Source organism: Heptranchias perlo, chromosome 32, assembly GCF_035084215.1.
Source record: "Heptranchias perlo isolate sHepPer1 chromosome 32, sHepPer1.hap1, whole genome shotgun sequence".
Lineage (NCBI taxonomy): Eukaryota > Metazoa > Chordata > Chondrichthyes > Hexanchiformes > Hexanchidae > Heptranchias > Heptranchias perlo.
This window is the reverse complement of record NC_090356.1, coordinates 27,506,781-27,532,524: the sequence shown is the minus strand read 5'-3', so window position 1 is coordinate 27,532,524 and position 25,744 is coordinate 27,506,781. Positions and strand designations below refer to the sequence as shown.

General features: G+C 41.3%; 1 protein-coding gene across 1 annotated transcript in view; it reads left to right on the top strand.

The window, feature by feature from the left end:
- LOC137300799 (nephrocystin-4) overlaps positions 1-25,744 on the top strand; it is a 142,676-nt gene that overhangs the window by 7,353 nt on the left and 109,579 nt on the right. Inside the window, exons 2-4 of the mRNA XM_067970058.1 lie at positions 9,754-9,829; positions 12,264-12,314; positions 13,708-13,860. Of these exons, the coding sequence (XP_067826159.1) occupies positions 9,754-9,829; positions 12,264-12,314; positions 13,708-13,860 (280 nt within the window). The remainder of the gene's footprint in view (positions 1-9,753; positions 9,830-12,263; positions 12,315-13,707; positions 13,861-25,744) is intronic.

Below are 25,744 nucleotides of genomic sequence, written 5' to 3'. Positions count from 1 at the left end.
AGGTTAATGTTTTCTTTCCTTTCTATAGCAACACTGTACTCGAGCTGTGAAGTAAATTTATTGGTTCCTTTTGATGTTTGCCAAACTCTGGGAGCTTGGCAGATCAAGTTGGCCGATGGCCTGTGTCTTTTCACAGACTCCGTGTCTCAGGAACTTTTATGCAGACGTTCGATCTGGAGGAAAGGACTATATTGCCAAGTTTCACCTTTGCTAAAATGTTGTGCGCTGGCGTATTTGGTAGATGTTTGAAATATCACTAGATGGAATGAAACGGGACCAGTTGGTTGCCCTGCACAGAATAAACAAAGTCGCCATGACCTGATAACTTCACAAATCAATCCAACACAAATAGGAAATGGAATAGGTGCAGCACAGAAACCCCCGGAGGCCAGTGTTTGAAGCTGAGCTCATAAAGCAAAAGAGATCCTAATTTTTCTACTACTTTGATGTGGGACTCCTTCTTGACCTCCAGCACTGGGATTTCTCCTTTGTCTTTACTGTGACCCTAGCAAAGGTGCCCTTGAATGTTTTCAGTTTCTTGTTGATATTTAAACAATCATTTCTGTGTTATTTCTTTTAATTACTGGAACTGTCCGATTGAATTTGTGTGACTGGAAGTCTTGCTGACTTTTCAGCAGTGAATGAGATCCTAGCCGGATGAGAGAAATTATAGAACTAACCAAAAGGAACCATAGAGATTGAGTAGAGTGTGAGACCTGGGGCGACAATGGATAGAGCTGTTTTCCTTGCCATGTCCACCTCAGCAAAGAACCAGTATATTCCTCGTGTGAGATTTGCGCAAGGAAGCTCCGAGGAAGAATTGCTCCCAGAGATGCTGCCTAACTTACTGAGGATCTTTGACCAGCACGGGAGACAGAAGCACTGGTTAGAACAGTTTCACATGTTGCTAAAAAGATGCCACATCATACCAGCTATTCCTAAGTATGGAGTGCTGATGCCTAATGAGCAGTCAGTCCCATATTGCCTTGAATGCAGCCAGCTACTGGGTTTATGGCACAACAACAAAATGCAGGTCAGTAATTTATCTTTGATATGAAATCTTTACAGTGGTAAGTGTTAAGGCGATAATGTTGGGCCACATCTTCTCCCAGAGTTTGAGGAATCATAGACATTCTGGCTGGATGTCACTTGAACATTTTAGCCTTTTCTTTCTGGGGATTGAGAAAAAATGTGTCCAAATTGAACAGCGTCTCTAGGAATTCAAGTTCTTTCAGGAGCTTTAGTTACAACATGTCATGAAATAGCAAGAAGTGCATTCATTTCGATTAGATCACTTTCTATTCCATTAGTTAAGCAGAGAAGGAAGAAGGAGATAGTCACCATCCTGGATAAAGTGAGCTTCTGGCTCCCTCCTTATTTTTCCTGAATTTTGTGAGCTGTGGAAGATAAACTCCAGGGCATCTGCCAATCGCACTGCTAGGAGATATTGGAGAGGACCACAGGCTGACTCATCCATTGATTTGCTCTCCCTCCACGATTTTATTTTGGCAGAATATATCCTATGACATTAGATGCTATTAAATAATGAGCAGTGCTCAGACACTTCAGTTGAATGCCTGAGATGTGGACGTTCACAAAGGTACTTATAGCCGTCCCTTTAAGAGACATTGGTGTAGAAATTTGCTGATGCTGTGCCTGTTTGAGGCATAAAACGAGCGCCTAAGTGTTCAATATGGTGAGCGCCGAGCACACGCACATTCCACACCGGAATTGTGCTGCCCAATATCTTGGTAAAGACTCGGCATCCAGGGTCTGCGCCTGAAACAGGCATTAGACCTGTTGCATATGCAAGTAGGGGGCCTAGCGCCTGTTTCAGGATCCATCCCCGAAATTGGGCTCCCTTGAACACAGCCGACGCCAGGCCTGCTGTGTTCAGGATAACCACGTCCATATGCGGCCTAACCTTAAAGGGACCGCTGGAGGCCACCACCAAAAAGGAAAGTTTTTTTTAAAAAACGACTTACCTGAATGTGCGCCTCGTGGCTCCATAGAAGTCAAGAAGACCATTGCCGGTCTCTGCTTAGCCCCTTCACAACACCCCCTTCCCACCACCGATCGAATGAGCCTCCCACTGTATAAAAGTTACTGATTTGGTCCTTTTATGGATCTGTACGTGAGCGAATGATACAGGCTTTAACGTTTAAGATAGTTTACTCTTTAACAATATTTTATGAATGTTCCAATTGGTAGAGGATAATTGTTATAAGGTTATAACGAAACAATCCAATCAAGTTGGTGATATGAATCATGATGAAATGACAGTGTTGAAATCACTCTCTGTTACTTTTCCCAAGTGGAGATTATTTATGTGTGAGCCTTGAAAAGGACTATAGGCAAATATTAGCCTGCAGGGACACCCCCAACAAGCTCAATCCTGTCTTCACCTGACGTTTATACAAATGCATTTCTGACAAGGGTCGGTAGATAGTGATCAGGAGTGGAAACCCAGCCCGAGTTTACCCTTCCCAACCCAAGAGTGTTAAGGCTGGTTACGGTACCTGAAATGTCACCTGGGTGAAGCCAACTAACTCAGCACAGAACAGGGCCCTTCCTGGTCTCTCTGGCTCGGGTACTCACTGCATAAACTTGCTGAGTCATCAGGGGAGTTGTACTTACCAGTGGTCCTTAGCGCAAGTGAAATATGGTTTAATACCGATTTCATACGTCATAGAATATGGGCTGTAAGTGTCATAATTTTAACTTATGTAGTGCAATTTTTAAAATTCTGACTTGGGACTTCCCTTTGGAGGACCTGAAGCTCGAAATCATCTGAATGGGTCTGACTGCCCATCCCTCTTCCCCAACACTGCTGGGTTTCCACTCCTGATCACTATCTACCGACCCTTATCATAGTGAGCACCAAGGAAAGAAAAAAACGTTAAAAGAAAAATAAGCACCTTGTAACATCTGACTGTATCTGTGGACTGATCTGAACTGAGCAATGTACATCAAGTTAAATCTCTGCAGACCGAAGCAGATTTTAAGCTGTGTGTCTCTGAGGGCTTAAAAATTCAGATATTTGCAATGCTGATTCCTGGAATAGCAACTACAGCCAAAATGATTAAAAATTTTATGTCAGAGTACAAGCAAGAAATTATTTATCTTTGAGATCCTGCTTCTTTCCCATAACTATAAATAAAACTATTCAAATATCATCATGTTCATATGGGACGAGTGCACATACTGTACTGATTCACTGGCTGCCACAGTTTCAAATCATTGCCAAATATGAAGAATTCTAGAGGTCTTTAAAGGTTTCTTTGATGTGAGTGCTTTCAGCAGTGCTGACTTTAGACTTCAAAGCTGAACAAAAAAGAATTTATTGATAGAAAATATTTCCATAATGTGCCTTAACATAATCTCACTTCGATGGGATCAAAGAATTACTTCAGACCAGTTGTAACATTTTATCTTCTTTTTCAGTAATCTTATATTCGAATTATTATATAACTAAGACCAAATGTATTCTAGCTTTCTTGCACATATCTGACTGCTTCTCCCGGTACTTGCAGTCTTGAATGTGTTCAATTCCGAAACCATTCCTTTTCTCCTAAAGATGCTTTTCCGTAAGTGTCAAAGTAGAGACTTTTAACATATCTCCTCTGATGTACTCCATTCTTTCATGAGCCGTACAACACTAACTGATTTTTTAAAGACTTTATATGGCATTGCGTATGTAGCAGCTTCAAGTGGTAACTGTTTTACATTTATAAGTGCCCTTCCTTTTGGGCAGGGGATATTATTTTCAGATCAAAAAGCACTTGAATTTGTCTAAATGGCTTAGTGAGCAAAATACCCTGTCCAGTGTGTCACAGCTGTACCCATCTGGAAGGTCCAAGGTTTGATCTCTGGTCTCATCTGCGTGACAGATTAGATAGAGTAGCAGTAAAGATGCTAGCTACACTTTGCTTCAGAGTCCCTGCGCCAGGATTTCTGCTCCTGGTTACTGTCAGTGACCCCTGATGGTGTTCATGTGCAGATGTTGGGTTTGGTTAGGGTTTTGGCACATGTAATGCCCGCTGCAGTTGAATAGCCCACCAGCACTCACATTTGAGGCTTGCATATGAAGAGTGGGCTGGCGAGGTACTGGATAGTTGCTGGTAACTGTGGAATGGTATACCAGTGGTTTCAGGAGAGAAGGAGAGGGTGGGGGGAAAGGAAAAATAAAATCATTTGAGAGGTACAAGCTACTTCATATAACGTTAATTGTGCCAATTGGAAATGTTGTCCATGTATGGATTTTCCCTCTCATTAAATTCCTGATATTGGCAGTCAATGAAAATCACTTCGATCAATGTCAAACATGGAAGTCACACGAAGAGGAAACATGAGATTTCCTGCATTATGGTTATGGAAACAAATTATAAAATGAACAAAATGTCTGCTCTTCAGAATGAGGCCCATTTATATTCAAGAAAAATATGAGAAAAGACCAAAGCACAGAGCCCTTTTTGTACTTTACTGAAAGAGTTACTAATTACAGATTAAAAACTTTCAAGATAATAAAGCTCTAACATTTCTCCCTGATGCCCAAGTAATCTAGCAAAGTTTCTGCCTATCAATCAAATATTCAACCTGTATTATTTAACCCTTACTGGTTGCTTCCTACATTGAGAGTTCCAAGCTCAAGAACCGTTATGTTCCACAGATGATTTGAGGCCAGTGTTCATTATCAAAGTCTTCAATGCAATAACTTGTCCTCTTAAAGTTTTCTCCCTTTTTTTACCTTCTTTCCTGAAAGTACTAACGTTTAGGGTACAATTCGAAGAGTGCCAGCAGCCATTTGTTACCTCACTGAATGGGCCTGTCTGCATGTATGAGCCCATTGGCAGGCTATTTGACCACAGGGGCATCACGGACAAACTCAGTCCTGTCACTAGCTGACATCTACATGAGGGGCTTTACCCACTGAGACCGAGATACCTTTTGACAGATTCACTGAAATAACAATATAGTGATTAGAAAATTATATGACTTATGTAAACTGGGTATAAAGCATAGTGTTTAGTAACCTGCAATGTCCATACATTAAGATGCAACACAGATTGTTTAAACTTGCTTTATGTATTTAGATCCAAGTCCATACAACTTACTTTCAAACATTACCTATAAGTGTTTCCCTAGCACAGATAATCTTACTTTCCTTGCAGGATAGGCAGCAGCTCTTATATCTGATTGTCTCAATGAGAGTAAGCTGATCCCCTTTATAAAGAGGACACTTTCCGGCTTCTTTCTCTTGTGGTCCGCACCATTAATGACTTGTACTTGTGCAAGATAAACCTAAGAATATATATATATATATATACATATATATCCAGACGCAGATGATACACTTCCCTTGCACACCTGGGCAGGATACAAGAAATGCTTGTCGTCTGATCGACTGAACTTCCTTTCCCATCTGGGTGCTAGCCTTTTTGTCTCTCTTGCCCTGTTTTATCAGTATTACGATGGTCATTGCTCCACTGATCTTTATGTCTTGTTCCTTGTAAGTCCCAAATATGCTGTCCTACACCATCTTTTTTCTATCACCATCTTTGCTGTGTTGAAATCAAGATTTATTCCTGTGCCACCTACTCCAACTCATTCTTTTCCTGACACCAGAACTATGTAATTCTTTATCTCCCTCAGTATTCCCTTCCTTCTACAATCTACAGGTTTGTAAAACCCAGCCTTGATGTTCCCTACGTGATTTATCCCGTTTCCTCATTCTGTTCGACAGTGGTATTGTCTCGCAGGACAGGTTCATCTTTCTTTCTTAATAACAAAAATATATCCATCATATAATGCTGACATCAGGACTTTCTTAGTATGTCTGGTATAGCTTGTTTTCTATAATTATTAAATAAAACTACAGTGTTTTACGCATCATCTTAATTAAAACAAAGCTAATACCGAATTTATCCCCAGTAACCAAATTTTGAATCAGTTATCTATTGTGCAACAGTGAATTCTTGATTTGAGGCATTTGTTGAAAGCAAGTTTGCAAAAGAAAAGATTTGCTGAGAAGCGAAATGTTGCATGCATGTTCAACAGTAACTGTAATATGTTTCCGAAGGTGTTAATCTGGCCTCTAAGTTCATTCAGGCATGAAGTCCACCCCTTAGGTTGTGGTAATTTGTACCAGGATTGCTTTGGAGTACATAATTTGTGTAATTTATAGGTGAGCAAAGAAACTCGGCTTATTCCATTTTAAAAATAATGTAAATTGTGTCAAGCAATCGCTAAGTTCCATTGTGTTACTGGAATGAGTTGTATATTTGGCCATTATCAAGCAGACCCACACTGTATACCTGAAATCAGCTTCTAACCTCTGCTACACCCTTGTTTTATTTTCTTGTGAGCTGGTAGGGTACCCCAGCTAATGAACTCTTTACATGTAAATTCACGTAGGATTATGCATAAGGTACTTTTACTTTGCGACTGGGATTCTGGGAGAGTGAAGACCCCCCCCCCCCGCCACGTACACATGTCTCTCTCTGCTTTTGCTGCCCTGTGTGCCACCAGTCCCTGTTGAAGATTAAATTGTAAGGGGCACTTGTTTTCCATGCCTCTGACTTCTGCTCTTGGGACCTGTGCAGTGCGCAGCAGGAGTATTGTGCTTCTGACATTAGCAGCAGACTATTAAATTACAGAATGTCTATTGACACCTTGGTGTCAGCCAATGAGTTGGAGACGTGGTGCGACTTGCGGCAAACAAGTGTATTTTACAGCAAACAAAGTCTATATACTCAGCAAATAGCGTCTATTTAAACAGCGCACTACAGCAAACAGTCTGCAGAGTCTATTTAAAAAGAGTCTCTACGGACTACAGCAAACAGAACTCATGACCGAAACTAGAGCAAAACAGGGTGATTTCTCCAGCAAAATGCAGTGAGTGGAGGATAGTTACACACACAAATTATGTGCTTGAAGTGCTTATGGCCTAGAGTCGTGCCGTTCCTTGTTTTGGAGCGGGGGCTTGATCCTTGTGCCACGAGTGAACGGGCCCCAAATAATTAAAATTGGGGGACCGACCTGGGGTATGGGGAATATGTGACTTTTGAGATTTTTGATCTTGGGGCAGAGCATGTAATTTGTTATTCTCCTCCTCTCCCCCCTCCATGTTTGAGGAGAGAAGTGAGATTGAGCTAAGTGGAATTTTCATTGGCTGCTAGTCTATATGATCATTTGCAGTCTGTTAAATAAAGCAGCTTAATAATTTGTATCTGCCCTTATCTCAGTAAGTATGTCAGTCTGCCTTTGAAAAGATTGGAGAAGTGCACGTGGGAAACACCCGATATCCAGTTCAAACCACAGTTGGTTCCTATCACAGTGGTCCACACTTACCATGGGCAGCCGCCTATATTGTGCAAATTGCTAACCATTTGCCATCACCATAGGAGTCAATTACAAAGGCACCGCTTATAACGTACTGGCTATTTTGGGCAGTTCAATAAGTACTTACCCTGTAAGATCGCTTGTTCCAAACCATGAAGGCATTAGTCTTAAGAATATGAGATAAATCATCAGGTTCTAATTTATAAAATGTACATTTCAGCTTAAAAAAGTTTAAAATGAATTATAAAGCAAAATCTGTTTGTTGTGATGGTCAGAGGTGATTCCCAAACTATTGTTGGTTATTGGCACAGTGGGCCCTGCAGAAAATATGCTTTGGTTTGGACCTTGCTGGCAGCTTGTTGTAGTTTTCGAAATCTGTAATTTGTGGTATTCTCTTTAGATGGTATTCTCTTTAGATGGTACAATTTAAAATGTTTTTTAAAATTGTATTTATAATGCTGGTATTGTGGAATAACTTTAATCTTGTCATTTTCTTAGTTTAAATTACTCTTTCACAGTCAAGGTTACCTTAACTATTCTGATGAATGATTCACTGTTTTATGATTTTTTATTATAGTATCATAGTATGATACAGCACAGAAGGAGGCCATTCAGCCCATCGTGCCTGTTCCGGCTCTTTGGTAGAGCTATTAAATTAGTCCCACTCCCCTACTCCCCTGCTTTTTCCCCATAGCCTCATAAACTTTTTCCCTTCAAGTATTTATCCAAATGCCTTTTTAAAGTTATTATTGAATCTGCTTCCACCATCCTTCTAGGCAGTGCATTCCAGATCATTACAACTCGCTGCATAAAAAATGTTTTCTCATGTCGCCTCTGATTCTTTTGCCAATCACCTTAAATCTGTGTCCTCTGGTTACTAACCTTCCTGCCACTGGAAACAGTGTCTCCTTATTTACTCTATCAAAACCGTTCATGATTTTGAACATCTCTATCAAATCTCCTCTTAACCTTCTTTGCTCTAAGGAGAACATCCCCAGCTTCTCCAGTCTCGCCACAATAACTGAAGTCCCTCATCCCTGGTACCATTCTAGTAAATCTGTTTTGCACCCTCTCTAAGACCTTGACATCCTGTGGTGCCCAGAATTGAACACAATACTCCAGCTGAGGCCTAACCAGTGTTTTATAAAGCTTTAGCATAACTTCCTTGCTTTTGTACTCTATGCCTCTATTAATAAAGCCCAGGATCCCATATGCTTTTTTAATAGCCTTCTCAACTTGTCCTGCCACCTTCAAAGATTTGTGTTCATACACACACCCCCAGTCCTCTCTGTTTCTGCACCCCTTTAAAATGGTACCATCTAGTTTATTACAAAATTACTATATACTTATTATTTTATAAGTTTTCTACAATGTGATTTCAAGCATTGTAGGCAGAGAAACTCTTAATTGCAATAGGTCTGTTCGGTTTCTAAATAAAAATCTGCTGTTTTGAAATTTGTGTTGGTAATTGTCTGAAGTGTGCTGTGGAATTGAAAATGTTCATGCAGTGCTCTTTTCTATCAGCAGATGGTGGCAGAGCACTTCGCATAGCATTTTCTGACCAGTTCACTGCTCACTGACCCCAGTTCGGCATCATTCTCCCAAAGCACTTGATGAAGATCTAAAAAAAAATTGCCTTGTTAATTAAGAAGCCAAAATAATGATTAGACACCGATAACCTAGTGATTTAAGGCCCAGTACCTGCAATGTTTGACCGCAGGATCCCAGATTAGGATATATGATTGTGACTTCAGGTACCTATCACCGTTTCCTCCGTCTAGACAGGGGAATGCCAGAGAGATCCCTGTGAGCTTAACATTTGTACTGCACGGGAGCAACCTTTCCAATTGCATCTTAGCTCAGTCTTCTCTCGGTGATAGTGAGTCCAGTACTCCAATTTGGGACCAAAGGCTGCACAAAATCCTACGGTGCATCATTTACATTAAAAAATATATAAATGAGTTATGAATTATCACTGGCTATGAACTAGACAGCACTTATTATTTAACACTATCATCATTTCAATATTGTGTTTTCCATATCCATGAGATTTATTTTAAGGTTGCATTGAGTTTTTAACAGTATGCAGGAAAAGCACACGGGATGATTTTGATAAAAGGTTGACCAGGAGCCGAGAGCTCTGACACGGTCACCTGCAGGAGGGAGGGAAAATGACCAGGCGACCTTTTCCGGTATCATTCAAGTGTGCTCCCAGTGTGTTGACCCAAGGACAACATCACTTTCCCCTCCCTGGAGGAGAGATTAGGGAAAATCGGACGTTGGGAATACAATTGCAGGCAGAAGCACTGCTTTTCAATCAGTGATCGGCTTCACCTACAGATAGCTAGGATGGCGACGTGCCATTGCAGTATGTTGTACCACAAATGATAGTATTCTGCTTCTGAATTGCAGATTTTTGGTGAGTTGTCGACTTCATTTGTCCTATCAGGTGGAACAGATGCCATGTGCTCCCTCACAAGAAGAGAAGGTTAGCCACTCCTCGCGCATGTTTCCGCATAGTGCACTGACGGGCAGTGTGTGCATATCCACGTAGTGCACTGACGGGCAGTGTGTGCATATCCACGTAGTGCACTGACGGGCAGTGTGTGCATATCCACGTAGTGCACTGACGGGCAGTGTGTGCATATCCACGTAGTGCACTGACGGGCAGTGTGTTCACATCCACACAGTGCACTGACGGGCAGTGTGTTCACATCCACACAGTGCACTGACGGGCAGTGTGTTCACATCCACACAGTGCACTGACGGGCAGTGTGTTCACATCCACACAGTGCACTGACGGGCAGTGTGTTCACATCCACACAGTGCACTGACGGGCAGTGTGTTCACATCCACACAGTGCACTGACGGGCAGTGTGTTCACATCCACACAGTGCACTGACGGGCAGTGTGTTCACATCCACACAGTGCACTAAGGGGCAGCCACAGGGCAGTGTGTATATATATTCCTTCTGATTCAGAACAGAGCAGAGCCTGAAAGAGTCCGATTGAGTCAAATGAAACTTAAAAAAAAAATCTGACAGTATTGGGACAGGGTAAAATTGGCCAGCAGTGCATCAAAGACATTTTATTCGTTCATGGGGATGTAGGTGTCACTGGCAAGGCCAGAGAGTGCTGCCGCCAGTTTATCTTCAGAATACATAGCGGCCACCACCAGTTGACTGTTCTTTAATTTGGATATTGAACTGTTTTGAATATTTACAACTAGTCCTGTACATAATACACATCAAACCCTCTCCAAAGCTTGCCAGGTGTTGGGCCTTCTCAACGATTCACCTGACGAAGGGGATAATCTCTGAAAGCTTGTGATTTTAAAATAAAATTGTTGGACTATAACCTGGTTTTGTAAGATTCCTTACACTTCTCAACAAAAGTCTAGTTTACAGCCAGTTCAGCAAGATGGTTTTAAATAAAATGGATTTTTTAAAAAAAAGCAAACACAAATGGAGCCTGAACTTGGACTGTGGAGACCCTACAGCTTAAGTGCTGTCACAGCAGCCAATGCTGACTGGGTGCATTGGTCTTCCTAGACCATAAGACCACAAGAGATAGGAGCAGGAGTAGGCCATTCGGCCCCTCGAGCCTGCTCCGCCATTTATTGAGATCATGGCTGATCTGATTTTTACCTCAACTCCACTTTCCCGCCCTTTCCCCATATCCTTTGACTCCCTTGCTGATCAAAAATTTGTCTAACTCAGCCTTGAATGTATTCAATGACTCAGCCTCCACAGCTTCCTTTATTATAGCAGAATATTTGGTCATTATCACATTGCTGTTTGTGGGACCTTGCTGTGCGCAAATTGGCTGCTGCCTTTCCTACATTACAACAGTGACTACACTTCAAAAGTACTTAATTGGCTGTAAGGCACTTTGGGACGTCCCCAGATTGTGAAAGGCCCTATATAAATGCAAGTTCTTTCTTTTTAATTAAAATAACACCACGAGAAATGTTGCTAGAAATCTGCAGCCTCAGAAGTTTCTCAGGACCAGATTTCCATTGAATAGTTGAAGTTTGCAACTCCTGTGCTTTCAAATAAGCAAACCTGCAACTTTTTACCGAGGCATTCTACCCCGGCACACAGCATTTTATTAGCAAATTATTTTAAAAAAGCAACAGAGTAACAAATAAGAAAAAGGTAATGTCATCTGTAAACATGTACAGACGCCTGCATTTTGTTGCTATGGTTCAAGCGACATTCTCCAGCTGCTGCTTCACGCACTATCATATCGGCAGCAGATGAATAATGGGCTCTGCACAGCCATAAAGCTTATTGAAAAGGGTCAGTGGAAATCCGCAGAAATTGCAGGAATTTTGTTTAAGTCTGCGGGACGGCTATCCCAGACCCAAGTGTACCCTCTCATCCATAAAACTGGTTATCAATCATAAATATCACATGAAAGCATTAAAACACTTGGCTTAAACAAGCAAGAATTCCATGAACCAAATTTAACTATTTTCATTCAGTGCCACTATTTAAACACCATGTTTAAATAATTATGCCAATCTGAAATCAGAATTATTTGAGTTTGGCAGATTTGGGTCCCGACTTTGTTTCCCTTTCTCAGAATGACGGACTGCGGCATCTCTTCCTCTATCAGTGCAGTTAAACTGGCACATAAGACCTGCCCAGATTTATTTACCCGCCAGTTTGTTGCTTGCTTCTTTGATCGATTGATGTTTCCCTCTCTGTGGAGAAGTGCCTTTCCTTCGCTTCCCTAACTCTTACATGAAGAAATGTCACCAAGGCAATGTCAATCTGTCGATGCAGAAATTTAATGAGGATATTTAATTACTACACTGAATGATACAGGGAACATTTGTTTGATAAATTTGTCACTTGTTTAACAAATTGAGTCAAGTGTTTTAATTCTTTCATGTGAAATCTCTGATTGATAATCAGTTTTATAGCTTAGAGAGCACACTTGAGTATGGAATGGTTGTCCCATTAGACGTAAGTAAATATCTTAAGTTTTCACCCAAATGTTTGCCGAGTTTACCAAAATTCTCTGAAGATTTCCACTGACCCAGTTCATAAGCTTTCTGTAGAAGCTTGCTTATAACCCCACTGATTCACTTATTAGTTGTGATCATTCTAAAATAACCTTAATGTCAATGGGCTGAGTGACATTTATCAAGATTTAACTGTTTTGGTAAGGAGAGTTTGCATACGCTGAAGTGGAGATGAATCTCGTGTAATGTGGCAGGATGCGGTTATTGGTGTGCTCCAGGGATCTGTGCTGGATCCTCTTTTGTTTTTCATTTATATACTGGATTTGGATACAGGTGCAAGAGGAATGACGCTGAAGTTGGTTGATGATTACCAAATTAGGGGACATGGCAAAACATGAGGAAAAATGCAGGAGGGTATAGACATGATAGGATTGTGGGCAGATAGGTGGTAGTTCAGTGCAGAGTAATGTGAAGTATTACATTTTGGGGGAGGGGTGGGGGACAGTGAAAGGAAGTTTACCCTAAGTGGTAAGGTTATTAACAGAGTGAAGGGATAGGGAAATCTAGGGATACAGATTCCTAGATCTTTAAAGGTGCTGATGCATGCTGAAAAGGCCATAAAAAGGCAAATTAGATTCTGGGTTTTCTATGGAAGGAAGTTGAATACAAGGCAAGGAAGTGATGTTGAATTTGTAGAGGATATTATTTGGAGTATTGTCTGCAGTTCTGCTCATCTCACAGGAAGGATATTAGAGCCATGGAAAGGGTACAGTGAAAAGTCATTGAATTTATACTAAGACTGAGAGGTCTATGGTTAGCAAAAAAGGCTTAAAAAATTAGGTATTTTGTTACTGGAACAGAGACGATAAAGGGACATCTAATAAAGGCCTTCAGAATTATGCAAAGTTTGAACAAAGTAAACAGAGAAAGCTTGTTTCACCTGATTGGCAAATCAGTAACAAGGGGGAATGCACTCAGAATTATCACTAGACAAACATAGGGGGAAGTTAGAAGACATTTTTTTCACACAGGATTATTAGAACATGGAATGATTTACCACAAGTGGCTATTGAAGCAGAAACTATAACATCATTTAAAAGGGAATTGGATAAGTATTTGAAGATGAAGAAATGGGATTAGCGTAGGAAGTTCTAGCTGACCAGCTCGTAACGGCACAGACCTGATGGGCCGAATATCCTTCTTCTGTGTTGTGATTTCTACAAGTCTATGTAATGAAGAAAGCTAGCTGCTTAAATCAGGAATTAAATGCTGTTGAATATTGTTTCTAGTTTTGTGCCGTACAGAAGTTTTAATGCTTTGATGTTATTTTAAACCTGCTGAGATTGAATCTTAACAGTATTAATATATCTGATCCCAATTATCTTCTTGTGCAGAGTTTGTTGGAGGGAGTGGTGGATGTCCAGTGTCAGCTGCGGCTGACCCTCTTTGATACCACGTACTCCCATTTCTTTGGCAGAACCTGGAAGAGTTCTCCACAGCCCGTAAAGTATGCCCAGGGCCAGCCAGCCAAAGTGTTATTCAATCAGGTAAGAAAACATTCTATGAATATCATTCTCAGAGCTTTATTCTGCTTGGAGTATGGTTGACATTATAACTGCTTTGATTTACAGAAATTGACGTGGGTGGGTGCTTTCCCCATCTCTGCAAATGACCCAAACTCTGGTATATGAGACTGGCTCAGAGGCGTGGCAGACTGGTAGGCAGAAGTTCCACCCTGCTCCACATCTGGCAGAGAAGCGAGACCCCGGGAATTTCAGGTCCCTTATGTATGGGACTACCAATTAGTGCCAAATTATGGGAATTTCTGTGCTGTGTTCTCACTTCCATTTCATGTGGACTCTTAGAGTTGTCACAAATAGGAGATTTCATCCCATCAGTTCAGGCATGGATTGGAAACAAAGTCCCAGAGATGAAGAGAGTATCACTCCTGGTGCTGCTCTGATCTCTGACTTTTGTCAGATTTAGTCTGATAATGCTCCTGTGAAGCGCCTTGGGCCATTTTACTACGTTAAAGGTGCTATATAAATGCAAGTTGTTGTTGTTGTTGACTGTGTTTTATGTTGACACTGGATGGCCAAAAGCGGAATGCGTTCCCAAGCACTGACACTTTTGTCACCACAATGAGCACAACGTAACCAAAAATTGCATTCAGCCTTCAAAGCAATGGTTATGAAAACATCACTAACATGCCCATACCACTAAAATGGGTCACTGGTAAGAGATCAAATTTAAGCTTGATAAATAGTAAGAATGCTCTTGATTATTTGCAAAGGCAGTCAGGAGCTACAGTTTACTTGAGATATTTATGTCATAAAAGCAGCACTGTATAAATGAGAACCAATGGTGCATAATCTACATTTTCACATATTCTGTGGTTATCAGCAACTGATTATTTGACCTTTAATTCGACCAAACATGAAGAATGAAACAGAAGAACTTGTCTAGCATTCCAAAAGGTTACTCAATTAATTAATTATATTTGCTGGAACAATATATTTTTGTTTCTAGTGTTGTAAGGTAGAATCAGACTATTAGACGGCCTGTGGGATAGTTGCAACACTTTCTTTGCACGTATTCCTTGGCTCAGAACTTTCTGTATGCGAAATATGTAGTGTATTTATATGAAGTTCAGAATTCACTCCTTAACCCAGGGGTTTCTCCAAAATTCTGTAGACCATCACTGTATACAACACTTCTCTGCGGCCTTTACTGTTATTGATTCCAGAAAAGAAGGCTGTACAACAAAGATAACAACAACATGCCTTTATATAGCACCTTCAACGCAGTAAAACAAACACCGAGTCACGTAAGGAGATTATAGGACAGGTGACCAAAAGCTTGGTCAAAGAGATAGGTTTTAAGGAGCATCTTAAAGGAGGAGAGAGAGGTTTAACGAGGGAATTTCAGAGCTTAGGGCCTAGACAGCTGAAGGCATGACCGGCAATGGTGGAACGATGAAAATCAGGTATGTGCACAAGGCTAGAATTGGGGGAGTGCAGAGATCTCGGTGGGTTGTAGGGCTGGAGGAGGTTACAGAGCTAGGGAGGGGCCAGGCCACGGAGGGATTTGAAAACAGAGATGAGAATTTTAAAATCGAGGCGTTGCTGGACCGGGAGCCAATGTAGGTCAGCCAGCACAGGGGTGATGGGTGAAAGGGACTTGGTACAAATTAGGATACGGGCAGCAGAATTTTGGATGAGCTCAAGTTTACGGAGGGTGAAAGGTGGGAGGCCAGCCAGGAGAGCATTGGAATGGTTCAGTCTGGCTTTTACAAAGGCATGGATGGGGGTTTCATCCATGTAGTAGTACATTTAGATTGTTTACTGTAAAGTAGTCAGCGCAGCCAATAAAATTATTGCTTTCCACAGAAGCACTGTATCATTGTGCTACATGCGCGCACTTCAAGCAATTACTTTTTTTTGTAAGTTCCTTTGTTTTCGTCCCACTGCCGCACACTGTCTCCAACTAAGAAGGTACCAGGAGTCCTCTGCCTGTACTGCTGGAGAACTGGCCACTGGGAGGTGTGCAAGAGCAGTCCAGGGAGACTGGCCTTATTTTTCCTGCACCTCCCTCCATGGATTATAGTGCCTGGCTGCTGCCTTGAGTTTTCCCCCAATCGTACAGCTGGAATCGAGAACTCAAGATGTGTTGGAATCATTGGCATTTGACTTTGTAACGAGTGCAAGTTTGAATTCTCAAGAATAATTGCACAGCACAACTGCAATTTATCACGTCATGTGGACAGCTATTCTCCAAGTATTAAACTTTTTTTTAAGTAGGACTTGGAAACTACTATTGCACTGTTAACTTTTTTTGCCCAGACTGATACCACTATTAATTTTTCTTGTACTTGGCAACAGAGTATGGGCATTGGGAGGCATGTACAACAACAACTTGCATTTATACAGTGCTTTTAACATAGAAATAAAAATCCCAAGGTGTTTCACAGAGGTGTAATCAGACAAAAGTGGACACCGAGCCAAAGAAGAGGACATTAGAATGGGTGATCAAAAACTAATTAGAGAGGTGGGTTTGAAGGAAGGTCTTACAGGAGGAGAGGGTGGAGGAGAGGCAGAAGGGTTTAGGGAGGGAATTCCAGACCTTGTGGCCTAGACAGCTGAAGGCACAGCTGCCAATGGCATGCGAAGAGAGAGAGAGAGAGAGTGCACAAAAGCCCAGAGTCAGAGGAATGGAAAGTTTGGAGGTGATTGTATGGCTGGAGGAGGTTACAGCGATAGAGAGGGGCAAGGCCGTGAAGGGATTTAAATATGAGGATGAGAATTTTAAATCTGAGGTGTACAATATTGTTACCTAACCTGCAGAATAGTTGAATCTCAAGATGATTGTGATCTGTTGGGAGATCACAGAGTCAGAGAAAAGAACGGAACTGACTGTTCTATTCCCTGACTCGGATTTCACAGCAGTTCAATCAATGTCTACTCAGAAAGTGGCGAGAACATGGAATTTGCTACCACATGGAGTAGTTGAGGCGAATAGCACAGATGCATTTAAGGGGAAGCTAGATAAGTACATGAGGGAGAAAGGAATAGAAGAATATGTTGATAAGGTGAGAAGAAACAAGGTGAGAGGTGGCTCTTGTGGAGCATAAACACCGACATAGATCTGTTGGGCCGAATGACCTGCTTCTGTGCTATAAAATTCTATGTTTTAAAAAAAAGTGAGTATCAACTGTGCAAATAAAACTGTGCCCCACAGTAAACTACCCCGTTTCCCAGCTGTGATGACTCTGGCGTCTAACAATTATCTAAACTTTTTTTGCATTGCATGAGACCTACACACGTGGACTCCAGCCAGCTGCAACCCGAAGGTAAACTTGGCAGGACTTGCCAAGGCTGATGGGTTGTAGCTGGCTGTGTGAGACCTGTGCGGCATTAGCCGGCTCCTCCAGCATGGGTGTTGTGCAATATAAAAGCAGCTATCGTGTTAGATTCCTGTGTGATCATTTTCCACCTCTGTCAGCATGAACAGAGCCAGTCTCTGTCAGGATGGGAAAGATTAAGAATTAAGCACCTGTTGCTGCCTATTACCAGTTTTAACATTTGCACCAGAGGAATTGATCAGGTATTTTGCTAACAAACACAACAGTTCAAAGTAACTAGTTAAGGTCACAAGATAATTATGGTTGAGGAAAGCCATAAACTCATCCAGAAAAATCCTAAAGTCCCCCCACTGCACCATCCAATTGGTTTTTAAATGATTCCATGGTTTTTGCCTCCACTACACGACCCAGACATTATTCCATACATTGATCACTCTTTGTGTGCAGAAGAACTTCTTGTTATCAATCCTAAATTTACTTTTTAATAGCTTGTGATCCCTTGTCCTACTCGCAATTTAATTTAATATTCTGGATTTACCCTTTCCATTCCCCTATCTTCTATACCACGATAAGACCACCTCTCCGATGCTTCCTTTCCAGGATGAAAAGCTCACGTTTCTCTAGTCTTTCTTTAAAACTGAGACCTTTGACACTAGGGATGAGCTTCATGGCTCATTTTTGCACTGCCTCCAGCACTTGAATGTATTTCATTGACCAGAACTGGATGCAGTTTTCAAGGTGCAGTCTGACCAGAGCACTGTACAGTTTGATCACAACCTCCTCTGACTTATATTCTACTGTTTTGTCTATGTAGTTCAAGATTTTTTGGCTTAGTTGGTTGCTTCTCTGCAATGGTTGAATATGTTGAGTATCAAGTTTACTATTACTCCTAGGTGTCTTTCAGCTTCAACCGTAGCTACTTCACCATCATTCATGGAATACGCATGTCATCTATTTTTCCTTCCTCTGCGCAGCACTTTACACTTGTGTGTGTTAAATTTTGTCTGCCATTATTCTCACCATTTATATATTTTGACCAACTCATCCTGTAATTTCTGAGCCGATTCCTCCAATTCTACTGCCCCTCCTAGTTTAGTGTCATCTGCAAATTTGAATTTCTGAATTCAAGTCACTCACCGAACCCTGGAATACCCCATTTAGTACTTCCCCCACACTCTGCTATAATTCTTTATTCTAATTACCTTTTGCGTGGAAAAATTTCCTTCTAACTTCCTCCTTCATACTTTCAGCGCTCACCCTAAGTTTATGTCCCCATGTTGCCGATTCACTGACCATTAGATCGCTGTTTAACTACTTATACCCTTTTAGAGTTTTTAACATTTCTAATAGACCACTCTTGCCCTCATAGGGAAAGGACAGGGATTAAAGTAGATAGCTACAGTTAAAGAGTGACCACCTGCACAGGCCTTATGGACTGTCATCTATGGTCACTCATAACCTTTTCTGCTTAAGTGAATATAGTCACAGTTTTTCGAGTCTTTCATCATATATGAGAGTAAACTAGCAAGAAACATAAAAACGGACTGTAAAAGCTTCTATCGGTACATAAAAAGGAAGAGACTGGGGAAGGTAAATGTGGGTCCCTTACAAACAGAGACGGGAGAATTTATAATGGGGAATAAGGAAATGGCAGGGAAATTAAACAAATACTTTGTGTCTCTTCATGGAAGAAGACACAAAAAACCTCCCAGAAATATTAGAGAACCAAGGGTCTGGCGAGAATGAGGAACTGAAAGAAATTAGTATTAGTAGAAAAAATAGTACTAGAGAAATTAATGGGACTGAAAGTTGATAAATCCCAAGGACCTGATGATCTACATCCCAGGGTTTTGAAAGAGGTGGCTATAGAGATAGTGATTGCATTGGTTGTCATCTTCCAAAATTCTATAGATTCTGGAACAGTTCCTGCAGATTGGAGGGTAGCAAATGTAACCCCACTATTTAAGAAAGGAGGGAGAGAGAAAACAGGGAACTACAGACCTGTCAGCCTGATATCAGTAGTAGGGAAAATGCTAGAATCTATTATAAAGGATGTGGTAACAGGACACTTAGAAAATAATAATAGGATTTGGCAGAGTCAACATGGATTTATGAAAGGGAAATCATGTTTGACAAACCGATTGGAGTTCTTTGAGGATGTAGCTAGTAGAATAGATAAGGGGGAACCAGTGGATGTGGTGTATTTGGATTTTCAGAAGGCTTTCGATAAGATCCAACACAGGAGGTTGGTGAACAAAGTTGGAGCATGTGTAATTGGGGTAATATACTGGCATGGATTGAGAATTGGTTAACAGCCAGAAAAGAGAGTAGGAATAAACAAGTATTTTTCAGGTTGGCAGACTGTGACTGGTGGGGTACCGCAGGGATTGGTGCTTGGGCCCCAGCTATTCACAATCTATATCAATGATTTGGATGAGGGGACCAAATATAATATTTCCAAGTTTGCTGATGACACAAAACTAGGTGAGAATGTGAATTGTGATGAGGATGCAAAGAGACTTCAAGGGGATATAGACAGGCTAAGTGAGTGGGCAAGAACATGGCAGATGGAATATAAAGTGGAAAAATGTGAAGTTATCCACTTTGGTAGGAAAAACAGAAATGCAGAGTATTTTTTAAATGGTGAGAGATTGGGAAATGTTGATGTTCAAAGGGACCTGGGTGTCCTTGTACATGAGTCACTGAAAGCTAACATGCAGGTGCAGCAAGAAATTAGGAAGGCAAATGGTATGTTGATCTTTGTTACAAGAGGATTTGAGTACAGGAGTAAAGATGTCTTACTGCAATTATATAGAGCCTTAGTGAGACTGCACCTGGAGTATTGTGTACAATTTTGGTCTCCTTACCTAAGAAAAGATATACTTGCCATGGAGTGAGTGCAACGAAGGTTCACCAGACTGATTCCTGGAATGGCGGGATTGTCGTATGAGGAGAGATTGAGTAGACTAGGCCTGTATTTCTAGAATTTAGAAGAATGAGAGGTGATCTCATTGAAACATGCAAAATTCTTACAGGGCTCGACAGGGTAGATGCTAGGAGGATGTTTCCCTTGGCTGGGGATTCTAGAACCAGGTGTCACAGTCTCAGAATAAGGGGTAGGCCATTTAGGACTGAGATGAGGAGAAATTTCTTCACTCAGAGGGTGGTGAATCTTTGGAATTCTCTACCTCAGTGGGCTGTGGAGGCTCAGTCATTGAGTACATTCAGAACTGATCGATAGATTTCTAGATATTAAAGGCATCAAGGGATATGGAGATGGTGCAGGAAATTGGTAGAAGATCAGCCATGATCTTGTTGAATGGCAGAGCAGGCTCGAGTGGCTGAATGGCCTACTCCTGCTCGTGTTTCTTATGTTCTTATTATAATTCTTTTCTCTGATCCCTGGTATCATCCTCGTGATACATTGGACATTTTCTATGGCCTATTATCCTTTCTGTAATGGGGAGCCCAAACCTGAACAGCCTTAATATTAAATCTAGTAATGTAATATTACTGTGTACAGCTTGGCAGAAGTTGTAAGCCCACAATTCCCACAGCTGAGATGGGAGTGCAATAATAAGGCAACTGGTGTGGAAAATGTTCTAGTTACACTCCTACAATGGAAGTTTCCTATTCTTTTTTGAAAGAAAGTTATTAGTCCCCCGCTGGGGTGCTCTTTCTGTCCCTTAACTCAGTGGAGCTGAGGATCGTCACTTAAGTGCTTAAGGGAGTAGGTCATAATGCTGCCTCCTATAAGATCCAGACTATTGATTGCCCCTTCGCAGGTGTTTGTAATGTGCAAACCTGGAGTATCTTTTTTACTTCTCTGCCAAGTATGAAGGTTGCAAGTATGACTTTTGCACCAACTATATATCTTTTGAACAGTTTGTGTCAAATATTTTTCAGATCTCATTATGTTAATAGCTGGTATAAACGTAACCTGATTTATGCATTATTGTGAAAAATGTCTTTACTTCTCAAAAAAACCCCATAAAAATATTAAAATGGTCTCAACTTGTTAATGGAGAACGGGCCAGGTGTAATTGGGTTTTCTGCTCTGCAGGGCGCATTTCCTATCTGGTGAATACACATCAGATTGAGCTAGTTTAGTCATCACTTCGGTACAAATGTTGCAGTGTGTTTGATCCTGTCTTTGATCCTGGCTTTTGGACGCATCAATCACTAGTGGAAATGCTGCCACTGTTTATAGAAATAATTAGCAAGGTGCGGGAAGTCACACCCATAGCTTCACCTATCAAGCAAATAGTTATTGACACATTTATTATACTGAAGCACTGTTAGATAATTGGTTTCATCGTGCAGCAGAGACATTGCGAAGCATCCTTCACAACATTTTTCAAGTGTTTTTTGTCACCAGGGATGGGTAATAAATGCAGGCTTGTCACTGCCGCCCACATCCCGAGAAGAAAGAATAAGAACTCATCAGTAGGGCTACAGTAGCTGTGTAGGGATATGGATTACGCACCGACTTAACCAGTGATCAAATGTTACTGTGAACCAGGTGATTTTCACAAAGCTAAACGTTTGTGAGAGTGAGCTTAACAAAAAAAAATTATGAGAGTTCCATTTTGTGCCTGACCACCTTGGTCACTTAAACTGTTCACGGTGTTAATTATCATGGCAAAGGTTCAGATGTGAAACACATGAAACTACACAGCTGGGGTGAGAATATCCCAATGCATAGGGTTTGGTTTTAAATCATTTGCCACTCTGAGCAGTCAGAAGTGAAGGTTGCTAATATAAGCCATGTTTCTTAAACTACAGCATCCTGCATGTTGCATCTGATCCTACATATGCCAAGGGAATACCTACCATTCATATAAGTAGCTGTTCATTATGTTATTTAGTAATCCACAGGATGACCTGTGAGAAATATTGAAATGTCCCCAAGAGAAGTGCTTATGCTCTGAGTTCGGATGCAGAAGACTTTGTTTTTAATGGAAAGTAAACACCACCACAATAAATGTTATAAATTGGACGGCCAAGTGGTGAAGGATACAATACTAGAGCCTGGTCTATAGTTGCTTCCAAGCCTTTATTCACAGATTCCCCTTACACACACACCACACCCTTGATAAGCTGTCATATAAGATGGAGAGTCCTCAATTGATGCACACCACCTGAATACAATTAACACTAATTGATATAAATCACATGATACAATTAACAACAAATACTTGCCAAGAAATCTTTCATATTGTTGTGTCAGCTACTGCATTGAATGGGCATCTTCCTTTGATGATTTTGTAGAGACCAGTCCCAGCAGGGGTAGATACCTCTTCTTTCCATATTCTCAAATGTATTAAAAGCTGAGATTTCTATAAGGTGTCATGCATCACCTGAGGGTGCTCAATGGCTTAATGGCTAAAGGTGTCGCTGGGTGCTGCATTAAGCAATACAGACCAAACAAGTCCCTGATCTCTGCTGGGCTAGCTAATCTCAGCTGAGATATTGGTGAGGATGTTACAGTTGGCATCAGTGTTTATCAGGGTAGGGAGGGACATTAACGACCAGGATTCCTATTTCCTTGCTGGAAGTGTGCATGCATGATGTCAGGTGAGGACAGAATTGGGCTGAACTCTTATGACCCCAAGGCCAGAGAAACTTACTGCCCAAGCTCACACATGAAGAATGGGTAGTCGGCAAGGTATTGGAGGCTTGCCAGTATTAGTGGAGCCATACTCAGCTTGAGTCAATGATTTTGGGAGGGAATGAGTAAGAGGGCGATTTGAAGAGCAAACCGATGACTTAGGGAAAGTTTCCCAGGGTTTAAGAGAGAGCTGCTTAGGCCCTTTGTGCACAATGGAAAATATCTTCATTGATGCCACTTTTGGCAGTTTGGGTGAAATAGTACAAATGAATGATTTGGGAATTTGATATGAAACATTGTTACGTTTAGATGTTTGGAGCCTAGAGCAGTCCTTTAATTACCTAGCTGCTTAGTGAAAGCTTTCGAATGTGCTAGTTACCTGCTCTTAAATGGCGACGAGAAGCTAGTGTTGTATCTTGTTACATTTCAATTGCCCAGTTAGGTAACTGAGTTTTTTTCCAACAAGATGTCTAATTACTGTGGTTCTGTCTGATTAAGAAATCTTGTTTAAGTCTTTAAAACGTAACTGTGCAGTTTTTGTTTACAAAAAAAATACTTACGTTTCAGCAAATTGTAAAGCAAAAGCATATTTTCTACCTGGTTGCGATAGATAAGAGATCAGGCCACTTGACGTCCAGATCTAAAGCAGAGCCTTCATAGGGCTTTGAAGATAACTAGAGCAGAAGCATGGCGCTACAAGGCAAGCTGTGGCCATCCAGACGGCATGTACAGGCAAGGGACCACAAAATCAAATATATTCACTAGAAATTGACTGACTAACTCACAGTGTGCACGTAGAAAGTAGCTAAGGGGACCCAGCTAGGAGCAGATGTGTGCCTTCAACAATGCTCCAGGAAAGGGGTCCAAATTACTCGGTCCTACACTGGAGGGAACACATGACTGAGCAACTCTCTGTGGCATGTCAGCCTGCTAGGAAGCTCTGCTCATTGCTGCAGGAGGGGGTCACATCTGTGCCTCAGTGTTATGGTTACTTCATGTTAACGACAGGTGATGTAGGAACAATTGCCTGTACACACTCATCTTTGGGATCAATTAGTAACCATGGAAAAGTGAATTCTTGAGACATTTTGATTAATAGCAAGTTTTCTAATTGAAAACTTTACTTTGAGGAGGAATTGGGTCTATATGGAAATTACATCACTGGCATAAGTGGGTTAGTGTCAGCTACTTGTACTATATGTTAATTGTATCGTGATTTATATCAGTGAGTGTTAATTGTATTCAGGTGGTGTGTGTCAATTGGGGACTTTCGTATCCTTTTTATATGAGAGCTTATCTAGGGTGTGGTGTGTGTGCAAGGGGATCTCTGTGAATAAAGGTTTGGAAGCAACTGAAGACCAGGCTCTAGTATTCTATCCTTCACCATTTGGCTATCCAATTTATAACACTGTATGTGCATTGTTAGGACGGAGTACGTAATTCGCAGTGTTCAAAATCATTTGCGCTGAGCCATTACCTGGAATTCCTCTCTGGATCCCTGTAGTTTAGTATATATTACCCAAATTCAGAGTGAACAAGATGCATTAGTAAAGTGATGAGATGTCTGAATTTTCATTTTATCAGCAAGAAACACTTGCACTTATATAGCGCCTTTCACAATCTCAACGTTCCAAATCGCTTTACAGCCAACGAGGTACTTTTGAAGCGTAGCCACTGTTGTAATGTAGGGAATATAAAGCAGATAAAAGCAAGAGACTATCTTAATTTAGGATTGACATGCATCAAACCAACAAGAAACTGCATTCGGGACACATCCAGTACCCATATATCAATACAGATAGACTGTTGGAATTTAAGACAGGCCAACTACATCATTCTTGGAAATTGCTGTCACTATTTAAGAAACACCATGTCCATCATTATAAGAACAGGCTCTCTGAATTTAGTCCATATGAGGGACATCTGAATTCAGGACAAGTGCACCAGGCAGTACAATATATCACTAGGTTGGTTGGAATTTAAATATAGGGAGTTTAGGAGCCTCAAGCCCAGGTTCTAACTTTGGGCACCTATTTGTGGCAAATTTGTAGTTTTTCCATGTATGCTTTGGTTCACCTTGTGGGATCTAAAAATGGATCCTATAAAACTGTTACTATCTTTCAGACACCGTCACCATTGGCTGATATGCCTAAGGGATAAAGGAAGAGTATCTCTAGCTAAGCTGTCACCTTTCACACAGTCAAATTGGAACTTTTCTGATCACCTATTTGTTTATTTGACCTTTTTTTAATTACTGGTTTGTTTTTGAAAACTTTTCTTGGGATGTGGATGACATGACTGGAAAAGTCGTATTTATTGGCCATCCCTAGTTGCCCCCAGAAGCGCTTTCTCCTTGAATCGCTGCAGTCCTTGTGGTAATGGTGCTCCTACAATGGTGTTAGGGAGGGAATTCCAGGATATTGACCCAGTGACGTATGTCCAAGTCAGGATGGTATGTGACTTGGAGGTGATAATGGTCCCACAACATTGCTGCTTTTGACTTCTTGGTGGTAGAGGTTGCAGTGGAGAGAGGTGCTGTTGTAGTCATCTTGGTGAGTTTCTGCAGTGCATCCTGTAGATCGTTTGATGCACTGAATTCAGCAGTGTGACTCATCTCTACACTTCAGAAATATTGAGCCCTGTCAGATCTAGCTTGGATCCCAGTTTTATACATTGAGGTCTTTTTGAAAAAAAAGCAAATTTCTCAGATAAATTGGGGAGATATTAGAATGCGGGAGAAATCCCTCTCATCTAAGAATTTGAAGTACTGAGGGGGTTATATTGGACAACCCCTGAAACCGGGTGCGGGGGTCTCGGTGCACGATTAACCTGTGCCCGTTGAGAAGCAGGCATTCGTACTACCTGGTGATTTACCTGATTGCTGCGTCCAGCCAGCACTACCTGTGCTGTTGAGTGGCTGCTCAACAGCAGGGGGCCCCGATATCGGGAGTGGCTAGCA